Genomic DNA, 12,039 nt, shown 5'->3' with positions numbered 1-12,039 from the left:
CTCTCCTTGCAGTGAAGTAGATTTAATAGCTCTTGCGCTACATAGATGATCTGAGCAGTGCTACGCTGCAGGGGGGGAGTGTGGCTATATGTCCCACTGGGTTTCAATAACTTATTCATCCACATGTCTCTTAATTGTGAAACTATCTGGACATTCTTTCAGTTAGCTTGTCAAAAACACAGCTTTATCCTGAAACGGTGAAGGGAAAAAAATATGTTGAGCAACATTTATTATACAACATATATTACAACATTTATTATTATGAGCGAACCGATTGTAATATTGGTTCTGGCCACCTCATTCATTTTAAATAGGTGGCCAAAAGTTTAGAACCACCTCTTCTTATAATGCGCTACACTATGACTCCACTACCCAGTTTGGCGTCAATAATAAACACATAGTAGAATGATCACCTTTCTGACAGTTTTAACATAAAAACTGAGAAATTATAACCTTGTAAAAGAAGAAATCATGGCAGAGCCCCTGTATTAGATTGCATTAAATAATGTAATGTTTAACCGGCGTATACTAACCTTTCCACTACAGTAGGAGGTTATGAATCTGTCCCTCTATCTGACATTGCCAAATTAGTCATGTGACAGAACAAAACAAGTTCACATAAAATGATTAAGCCATGTCTGGAAAGTCTTTAACAGAGTACATCCAACTAAACCTTTTAATTATAACAGACCACGTCTGTTTTCTCAATCACTCCTCCATTTATAGTAAATATGTAGGACACAGCCATAATGATTTATGTTTGATTTTCTCCAAGTAACGTGTGTTCATCAAAGAGCTGGTTTGCAGCTCAAACAAAAACCTCACATGGTTGAGCAGTAATTAAGGTGTTTGCTGTCAGTGTGTCGCTATACTGTGGATGATGTGTTCAGCATCTGTGATCAAAAAGCTATTTTGCTATTTTGTAGTAAAATCGTGATACACTAGTATGAAATAATTAATCAAGTTTTTATTAATATTAAATTAAATTTCTTATGTGTAATGTACTTAAATTCTTAAGTGCTTAAATTTAAAAATAGCATATGGTATATAAGTGTAATGCTGCTGAGGCTGTTAGCTTTGTAAGTGTAGCCACTGCTCTTAATGAGAGGCTCCCTGTGACATCAGCACCCAGTCAGCTCATGATGGATGCTACCACTAAGTGAAACATGAGAGACATATATATATTTCAGACACCTATTAGAAAAGGACAGATAAAGATGTGAGGCCACACACAAGGCCACCGATTAATCAATGATGTTGTATTTCTCAGTTTCGTCCTTTTTCGTTCACTCCCTCATCCTCCTGCATTCTTCACCACCCCTCATCAGTTGACTCATCAGTTAAAACCCACCGCTGTATCTTTTATCTCAATCTCTATCTCTATCACTCCGCGGCTTCTCTCCTTGCCAAGGTTATCATGAGGGAAAGACCTAAGCAAAGGACGGGGGACCCACCCGCTGTTTTTCATGAGAAGTATAAAAAAAGAGAACCAGGAAGAAAAAGGGTCTTTCTCTCTCCTTAAAACACCATATAATTCCACCCTTAACTAGAAACAAACTACAAACTATAAACTGCAATTCACAAACAGGGGACCAATCCCAGATCTTGTGTCAGACTGAGGTTCACCCTTATGATGATCAGAGAAGAGCAACAATTTCTTTTTGATTGGTTTGGCAGCATCCTCTCTAATTGTGATTTCACAATGATGACTACCTGAAGGGCTGTGCAGAGCAAGGAGAGTGAAACAAAACTGTTCCAGAATAGGAAGAACTGGGCTGAGCAAAAAGGACTGGGTCCTCTTTGGAAACAGCATATAAAATGTTCCAGACTGTTCTGGAACATCTGACCAGCAGATGTCATTCACAGCACAGCGGAAAACCCCAACTCCACTTTGATGGATTTCAAAAGGTTTGCAGACAGAAAGTAAACTCTAGATGACAATCCTCTCACATTTAGTAGAAAATGTCTGCAGAGCTAAAGTTTTTGTGTCCTTTATCTTTATCAGGCCATATATCAGAAAAAGTGTGAGTCATTTGGCAAACCATCGAAGAAAGTGAAAAGCGGTTTCTCCTGTAATTAGTTTGAAATGATTAAATATAGAGTTACGAGTGTGCCATTTTAAAGAGGTTTGAGTGGGATTCACTACTAATAGCCATGTTGACATTAAGGAGGACTTAACTGGACCGAGATGAAGCTTCATGAGTTTAGGATGCAAACCAGAACAGGCAAGGTCTTGTAAAATATAAGGGTGAGGAAAGCTCCTAACGACTGGTCTCTATGAGATATGAGCCTTGACCAAAAATACAGTTTAACATTCAGGACAACTAAGTTGCCACTGCTTTCATTTTTTGCAATTTAGACAATTTGGTGAGCTGAGACTATAAAGAGAACTAAACTGCACACAGAACAGGGTGTTTGTATTTGTCCACAAAATGTGTAATATGGAAGAAGTCCATCAATATTGTCGATTGATGGATAAAACAAGTCTAATCTTGGTTTGCAAGTTTTGTTACAGTATGTATGTTTGAATGTAAAGTTTAATATGCTAAATTGAGTACAAGTGTGAAAGCAGGGTGAGAAGGACAGAACTATGCCGCCATCTTTTCTTCAGGTCAATTGTCTCCTGGTTCCATACCCTTGACTTATTACTAGTTTTTTTTATTTTTTGGGGGGGGTAAAGAAATGTTCACCTGTTATGACCCAGGAAGTTACACATCATGAAAGTGTAAAACACAGGACACAGATACCTCCCCACCCACCAGAAGCTTGAAGGAAGGTGTTACTACTCGTTTCAGAATAGTCTTTCCTGTTTATCACCAAATATCAAAAATAGAAAACAAAGTCTTCCAGCTCTGCATGCACCAGCATCTCATTAGGTTTTTGCTTATTCCCCAAAATACTGAATATTCTTTTTTTTTTTTTTTTTTGGCTGTGATAACCTCCTGTGATTATCGCCTCAAATGAATGACAGACTCTAACACTTCTTTAGGCCAGGAGGGAGTGGGAACCGACCAACTCTCCTACACCTACGCATCCTGTCTGGGAATAGCTTTCTAGGCAGCCCCAGTGGAGCTCTTCTCTGGAGAGTTGACAAGGGCCTACAAGAGCGGAGGAGATTCTGCTCCTTGTCCGCCAAATACCGTCTGCATCTTGTTCTAAATCACATCCCAATTAAAGACTATTTACAGTAAGGGTTATGAAAGCAGAGAGAGAGTGAGGGGTGTGTGCAAAGAGGGGAGGAGAGTCACCTCTTCCCGCTCCAAAACACACTCCACTCCCAACTATTCGATGCTGAAAATAATTCCTTTGCAGTGCAGACTTAATTCTCATTCTGTGTTCGTGTCCCTGATCCCATATTGTCTATTCTGGTCATGTAGGCCCCCGCCTTAGTGCTGTCCACTATGGCAGCTGTGTGTGTGTGTGCATGATGCAGGGAGAGAGAAAAGAACAAGGTAGAGAAGGGTCAGTCTGTGTTTCAACTACTGCTAAACCCTGAGCCCCACCCACGAGAAAGATTAATCTTTATCTGACCACATACAAAAATATATTTAAAGTCTCAATAGCGATGCACACACCATCCAAGTGCTTGCCTATTCTTCAACAGTGCCACCATTTTGTCCTCAGGATGACAATATTATTAACATTTCCAATTTTACAGCCGGTGAAAAGCAAATTTATCAACGTCGATGTAGGCAATAACCATGAAAGTCCAAAACAAATACACAGACCATCTAAAAATATTGGAACAAGATGAAAAATTGTTTCCAAGAACAAATCTGTGTCCAATTTTTGTCCCCCCCCCACCCCCCTTTGTTTAACTTTCTTGTTCCAAGTGTATCCCTCTCAGAGTAGCATATTGTTGAACAGATGCCCACATATCGTTGCAGGGGAACACCCCAGTAGCAGCTGAGCTGATTCAAGCATAGACAGACATAGAGAGTTGGGTCAAAGCAGGACAAAGGACTAAAATCATGCTAGTGGGTAGAGACGCCTGGGGCTTTCTGATTCCCTTCCAAGCCATGTATCTTTGTATCACCAGTGAAGCGGATGTTAACATCTACTTTGTGTTTGTGTTATCTAGTCATGATGTCAGCTATGTCAGGATATTACGTTTGGCTGTCTCAGCATCAGCAGAGTGGAAAATGTAGAGGGATAATAATGTTGTGATGTTAATGGGAACCCAGACAGACTGGTGGCTATGAGGGAGTTAGCTACGACTTCACAAACAGACAGAATGATCTTAAAGCTTTTGATTTAGGGTCTAGTGATTGTCCTTACCTGGTCTTTTATTTTACCTTTTTCAAGATCAGGTCTTTAAGTATAACACTTGTCACACCTGTCAAAACAACACCCATTAAACATCCTTTTGTAGTTTTATGGTGAATTTAACTGCAGACTGTTTATGTGGTTTCATTTTTTTTTTTTTCTAGTTAGGATTGCACTTTCTCTATACCACGGTCGGTGTTGCAGAACACTGAGATGGTTATGAATCCTGATCAATTGAATTTGGCTTTTTTTTTTTTTACATAAAAATACAAAAAAAATGTACAAATGAAAACAGATTTTTATAAAGTTATCAAAATCAAGTAAAATGTGAATAAAGACTTAAGTATTTATCTCTATTAAAGTAAGACACCTACTACATAATCAGTAATGCACAATCGGTTAAATGGAGATCAACTAAGTGCTGTGAATGTGTCTCAAGTCTAATGCAAAAGGTACACATGTATCTGGATTGTCCAATTACTGCAGGTTGCATCCCAGCGTGACACTGTTGCTGGATAAAGCTCCAGCTTGGCTATCAGCACTATTACCAACAAGTAAAACAGCTAAGACACATCTCTGTAATATTAGTGGAATGAAGATGTCATGGGAAATGTAGTAATTTGAAGAATAGAGGAGGACAAAGCCAGTCCGGGGAAAATGGGCGTCCCAAAACAAAATAATTATATTAGAATAACATAGTCATCTGCAGCACTAAATGTCACGAAACACTGTATGTTAATATTAGTGATGGTAGATTTCCTTTAGTTCCCTCCTAGTTTTGGTCAAGGTGCTCTGGCACACTAGGCAGCCTCTTGCTGACTTGACTCCTGTTTCCCTAGTGAGCCTCTTTAGCACCTGAGCTCTTATAGTGAGCTTTAATCAATCTCCAGAGATTAAGTTCCGTAGAAAAACAGATTTAATAGTTAATTATCCCACCTAAAACCAGACAAGTACACACATGAGCAGGCGCGTATACATTTTTGCAAACCCACACAAAACAGCAAAGGGGTTATATTTACGCCAGTGGATTAACATGTAACAAACAATAGCAAATAGCACGTTCGAACAGCACAGGAACTTCGAAGATGCTGGATGTTTATGGACTTCAACTGTAAGTGTATAGACATTTGTCTGGATATGTGTCTGGGGGGGGACTAATAAAAAGTGACAAATAGATAGAAAAACAGAAAAAAGAAAAGGTTAGCTGCTGTCTCCAAGAGGAGGAGGATATGGGAGCCCAGGAGGAGAGATAAAAATACTGGCAGATACAGTATGTGCGAGGTAGAATGGTAGGTGTCTGGTGTCAGGTGCCTTTTTTTTTAATTCAGAAGAGAAGCTGGGTGTTTTGGATGGAGTAATGTATGAGACGCATGTTCACTGAGAAGATGATTGTACAGATTGGAGAGCAGAAGCTGTCGTTGGGAGTGATGGTGAAGTTCTCTTTTACCTTAGCGATTGTTTTAGATTTGGATATCAATCCGTGTATCTAATAACAATTAAAAAATGTGTGTACTTGGCAGAAGTGATTTTGACAAACTATGGAACTAATTTGAAACCTAAGATTTTCCTTGAACATATCTTATAAAGTGTTCAGCCTTAATTCTGTACTTCTGGACCAAGATGGGACATAAAGCCCTGGTATATTTTTAAAAGATGTGCCTAAGATGTGCCATGACTTTTTCAAATTCAGGAGGGGAAGACAAGTGTTGTTGTGTTAATTTAGAAAATCAGGGTTATTCCAGATAGGGGTAAAACTGATCATAAAAATGTTGTGGGATTTCCCCCACTGTTATACAACTTTTTCAAAAAGGATTTTGTCTGATAACCTACTTTCAACAGATTTACATGTAGTTGAACGCTGCACAGTTCTAAGTTAGGGTTTAACATCTATTCTTTTAATATGTTTAAGTATGTTCATATCGTGCAAACTATGCATCTGACCTCCCACAACCTTTTTTACTGTTGCTTTCTAGGACTGTAACAGACCAGAAATATGCAGACCACTGCTCATTATGAAATGGACCGTCATCCCGCCAAAATTAAAGCTTCTGCCTATTCTATAGGGAGTCACGGAATTAGTTCTACTTAACAGAGGGGTTGAAAGAGATCTAAATGTGGTTGTTTTGGGAAGCATGTCTGCCATCAATTCATGTCTTTCTGATAGACATGTAAGTTTGGAGAGCCGCCTACACATCCCGGAGCCTCTCTCAGTTGTGACAACCTAGGGAGATAAAAAAAGAGCAGAAGAAAAGGAAGCGAGAGAGAGAGAAATAGAGAGAGGAAAATTTTTGCTGTCTGTCGAGTGAAGCTTTCCTGCTCAAGCTCCTCATTGGAAGCGTGGTGCCGAGTGTATGTCCACGTCTCTTTGAGGAAAACTGGAGTTAACCCACACACACACACTCTCAGCAGACAGATGGGGCTTTCTATGGGCTGTGAATCAAGCCACACATCCATGGTCCATGGATGTAGTGCTGCTCTGTAAAAAAGATGGTACGGTCCTGCACATACACACTGGCTTTACACAGATTAAAAGCCATAAATGTCTTTTGGAGGATGTTCTCCATCTTTCCCTGCCTACCTCTCTCTCTCTCTCGCTCTCTCTCTCTCTCTCTCTCTCTGTCTCTCTCTCTCTCTCTTTCTCTCTCTCTCTCTCAGAGTGTGTGTGTATGATCCTGAGAACTATGCATACGGTAGCTATATTTGGGGCTAGGGGGATTTGCCAAGCTGTGTTTTTTGGACAGAGCGGAGCATTAGTGCACAAGGATAAAAAGCAGAGTCACATGCATACGTAACCACATACCCCCCATGCAAAAGGCACACACACAAAAACATTTATGAATATATATTTCAGCAACCTGTATCTATGAACAAATACTATAACTATACTGTGTGGGATAGTCAGGCACCTTGCGGTCAAAGAGTTTCCTAGAAAAATCTATTTTAAAATTTATATCCAAATGTGACAGTTACTAAGTGACAAAATGTGATTATTTGTGCAAAGGAATATCTGTCACACTACATTGGACTGGCATCTCGGGAAAAAAAAGTCTGAAACATAATTTATTTTTTTGTTTGCTTCTGTCTTTTGCGTATCATAAACTAAAGGTCACAATTCACTATCTCTTCATTCACGACTGTATCACCGTATACAGGTGCATGAGCTTCCACATCCTGAGACAGAACCCGGGAGAGAGACATGGCACAATTAAAACCCCTGCTAACCAGGAACGAAGGCCGACAGCTTAAAAATGGGCACCAAGCACCAATGCATCAAAATTCAGAACCACGCATCCACAGAGGTAGACAGGAAAACACACACACACACACACACAACTCAATAAGCTGAGCACAGCATGAAAAGCTTTCATCCACTCCTAACAAAGCTCACATTTTAGTGTGACATCTTTGACAAGTGACAGCATGTTCACCCCAATTATCCGGTTTAAAGTGTCCTACCTCTCTTTTCCCACACATAAACCCCACCTTTTATTCAACTGTTACACAAAATACACACACCCACACATCCACAGACAATCTCACATCCCTGCTGCACTGTGTCCAGGGTCTAAACAGAGGTGTCCCCTGGGCTCTGTCACCTGTCTAGAGAGATGTGGGGCTAAGTGATGGAGGAGGGTGAGCCAAGGTCTCATCGCTCCCTGGTGACCGAATGAAGGAATGGACGGATGACCTTTGACCCTGGCAGCGAGGGAGATTGAGCACTGCCTCGGACTCCCTTAGCATTCTGCTCACACAGGCCCCGATCCCACAGCAGACTAATAGCATGAGAGCTGTCGATATATAAGACTGAAGTGTGACGACAAGTTTCTGCGTTATAAGAAGGATCCAGTCAACCTGAATATTTGAAGCTTTACATCCTCGCAGCAGAACAGCAGGGGAATTTTTCCTATCACAATACATCATCTCACACATATTTCCCCCAATGAGGGAATCACACAGCAGTCTATAGCCATGAGCAATCCTGTAGTGATTAGATTTGTGAAAGGCTAAGGGTCGGGTAAAACATGGCAGCTTAATGCCACTTTGCGCCGTTTCCTCCCTCATTTCTCTTTGGATCTTTGATGCTTTGTTTCCGTGATGGTGCAAGTGGTCCTGCTTCATACACACACACACACACACACACACACACACACACAAATACATCAAAAAGACAAATAAGCCTGTCAGTTGTGTCTCTGCATGCCTCAACACAGGCATATGTATGCGGGAACTGTCAACACTGCACAGCAAGCTCAAACTGGCAATCTGTCACTATGCTGGGGATACAGTTGGAGATTTAAGTGACTGATTACACAGAGAAATTAATGCCCCTCTGTTGTGGCGTGGGCAGTGATGTAGCGTTGGGTATACTCTGACCTCCAGTTGATGATTAACATAAGGCAAACTACCACCTACATAAACAAAAAGCAATAGGTAAGAATTTTTATTTCTTTCAAAACACCAAATCCTCACTGGCATGGGACTATTTTCCTTTTACTCCACATTATACAGGTATGTCAGCCCAAAAACAGTGATGGAGATGGAAAGCAATGTGACTTCAGATGAGTTTATCCTCCCCTACATCCCTGGGTGTAGCTATGCAGTATTTACCATCATAGGGTCAGTACCGCACTGATTTGTGACTGACGCTGGATTCCAGCACCACGGACAGCGCTCTCCCTCTGTCTCCAGCCGGAGGAGAGGAGGAGGAAAGAGGAGGAGAAGCCAAGAAGATGGAGTCGTCGGGTGGTTGTGGTGATGTCGTTACTGTTGGTAGGGGTTTCCCTGGCAGATTTCAAGAGAGGGTCTACACAGTCATTCCTCCATCGCTACACATAGCTTACCACCTCCTCCGTAGCGGATTTCCGTACGGAGCGTCTGTGTGAGATCACGGCTTTCATGAAAGATCCATACAGCTTTCGTGATCGACCCAGCCTCACACAGGGTGGACACAGAGAAAGAGAGTGAGAGAGGAAAGGATGGAGGGGGGTATTCCTCTGGACAGCCTGTATCATGCATCCACACCACCACCATCGCCTACCTGCCTTCCTCCTTCCATATAAAAAACCCAATCTGCCTGACTCTTCAATTCTTTCCGACCATGGCATCAACGGCAGTGTTCGCGTGGTATGACAGTTAATGATCAGAGAAATAACACACGAGCAATAGGCTACACACACACACACAGAGAATTAAAAAAAAAAAGAAGGCCAGCGGCGACCAAGATCTTAACACCATCCGCCGCTTCTTAGCCGAACATTGCATCCAAGCGCAAAACGTTCCCACGGATGGTGAGTGAGAGACGCGCCGTCATCGCGCTGCATTTAGGGGGGAAATGTCGGGTGGACTTAGCGTGTCCGGCCCCACCAAACCGAGCCGGACCCGCTTATGTGTGTCATGTAAACTCGACAACCGGCACCGTCATTCAGAAAACAAGCCACATCCGAAGCGTGCACGCTTTTTCACAAAATTCCTCTCACATCATCCACCACTCATCACAGGCCAAGGATGTGCTCATCATCACCACCAACAGCACCACATCCACATCCACCTTCAGCAACTGTCGTGAGCAACACTTCAAAAATTGCTGTGGTCAGCTGAGTGTCAGTAATGCTCTAATCTATAGCCTGGGCATTTTTAGCAGCGACTCAATACACGGTCAGCTGTAATTTTCAGCTCTGACAAGCACACAGAGACATGAATTATTCAATAGACATAAACTGAGCCTTCTTCTCTCCAGCAGAGAAAAACGAGTCGACAAGAAATCCACATGAACACACACAAAAACCGGCGCAGAGACCTCATTCACTGCTCGCGCCTCTTAAACGCTGGATGTAATGTGACACGTACATCCACTCACACCGGTAAGACAGGTCGGAAAAAAGCAGCAAGGCTGTAAATCAGCGTCGCCTTCATGAGGCTGCAAAAGACACCGAGAGCCGCCGCCGAGTAAAACCCAGCCGACGTGTAGATAAAGATTCGGGCGAAATAAATTCACTAAAATATGAGCGAAATGTTCAAAGAGCCGATGAGCATTAGTGCTTTTACCTGTCAAGACTCCGACCCGGATTTGGTGGTCGTGGTTCGTTAAAATCATCCCGTCTGACGCCATGTTCAGCAGCGCTGTCGCCCGCACCGAGAACTCACGGCAGGGCCCAGAGCCGATCGCATCGAACTTAGTGAGGAGAGGGAGGGGGGGGGGGGGGGGGAGATGGAGGAGAGCTGGCATGTAGCAAAAAAAAAAAAAAAAAAAAAAAACACACAGCCAGGCGAGATGAGTAGAACGTCGAGCGACCATCGGGACTCCTACAGATAAGCGGGCAGGATGCGGGGGCCGTTTAAACCGCACGCATCACTTAGCTGGCCGCCTGCCACAGTAGTAGCGTGGATCCCAGATTAATTCTTATGGAGACCACTATTGATTTCCTGTGAAGGTTTTTAGGGGGAGACAGACTAACAGTACGTCTGCAGACGCCACTCGGTTTTATTTCATGCCTTGATGCATTTGATGCCATGTTTTGATGGTGCAACTATAAAAACCTGCTGCCCTAGAAGGCTTAAAAGTTGACCCTTAACATGACAGAAAAAAAACTATAACAACAGTATTAGTATTAAAAGTCACATAAAAATCGCTTCATCCAACCACCAATTTGTCGTGCAGCTTTTATAAGAACCTAAGAAGTGATGGCGGCTGAAAAATCAGTCTCACCTGTAGAAATGCAACTACATGCCTGGACTCAGCTGCTATTTATAGCTCGACTACACACTTTCATGGTGAATAATTCCTCTAGTTTATTCTCATGGAAAAAACAATGCTCATCCTCCAGCTCCTGCTGGGAATCCATCAATATACATAATTCATTAACACATGTATATGAGCACAGTAGTAACTCACTGCAATAGTGTTGCTATGTCTGTGTCCAATGAACTAACCAAAAGGGAAACAATTTGCACACTATATTTAGGAGCCTATTCCATCTTCCATTGTGTTACATTAGCCACAAGAGGTGTGTTTCTGCCATGGACATCAACTAGACCTTCAAGGCTTATCTGAAGTCTTCACCGGAGTTTGGTTTTGCATCAGTGGATCGAATCTTTTCCTGCACTTTCTAGTTAAACCCATCTACTTGTGTACCACTGTTCTAATTCACATCGTAAAAACATGAAAGGTGGACAATGATTCATAAATGTCTGACATTTTGGAAAGAAGCTGATAGGACTTTGTGTCAAGTCTGATAAAAAAGAGACGACGCTGGTGTCCAGCCATGTGTCCATCCATGTGTTAAGGGCTACTGATTTTAAAATAAACACGTTATCAATGACATGACTTCTGTTTTACGGTGTACAGTGATTTGCAATTATTTATTTTTCTGTTAGCTGCTGATTGTTCCTATGGATGTTTAGTGTCCTATTGATGTTGACACTCCATGTACAGACTGCTGGTTTTTACAGTGTGATATGCTGTCTAATATATTTTATTCGTGTGCATATATACTTTCTAAAATGTTTGGTATTGTATTGTATTATACTACAACTAAAATACTATAATACGATACAATACCTTTTTATTCGGGATAAAGAGGCTGGTCACACTTTCCAGTGGATGTACAGATGTTGGATGTACACATTCTGTGGGTAAACACACATACATCCGACATGTGTGCATGCCCAGGTAAACACTGCTTTATACGGTGCAAACAGAAGCTCACACTCAGATATATACACACCCACACACACACACACACACACACACACACACACACACACACACACACA

The 12,039-nt window shown here is 41.9% G+C and overlaps 1 protein-coding gene across 3 annotated transcripts in view; it reads right to left on the bottom strand.

The window, feature by feature from the left end:
• gphnb (gephyrin b) overlaps positions 1–10,447 on the bottom strand; it is a 79,177-nt gene extending 68,730 nt beyond the window's left edge. For all 3 annotated transcript variants that reach the window (XM_067482289.1, XM_067482290.1, XM_067482291.1), the window contains exon 1: positions 10,312–10,447. In XM_067482289.1, coding sequence (XP_067338390.1) covers positions 10,312–10,375 — 64 coding nt within the window. In that variant the 5' untranslated portion in view covers positions 10,376–10,447. The remainder of the gene's footprint in view (positions 1–10,311) is intronic.
• Between the last annotated feature and the right edge of the window lie 1,592 nt (positions 10,448–12,039).

Source organism: Channa argus, chromosome 17 (assembly GCF_033026475.1).
Source record: "Channa argus isolate prfri chromosome 17, Channa argus male v1.0, whole genome shotgun sequence".
Taxonomy (NCBI): Eukaryota; Metazoa; Chordata; class Actinopteri; order Anabantiformes; family Channidae; genus Channa; species Channa argus.
The sequence above is the reverse complement of the archived record's forward strand: the minus strand, read 5'-3'. Positions and strand labels throughout refer to the sequence as shown.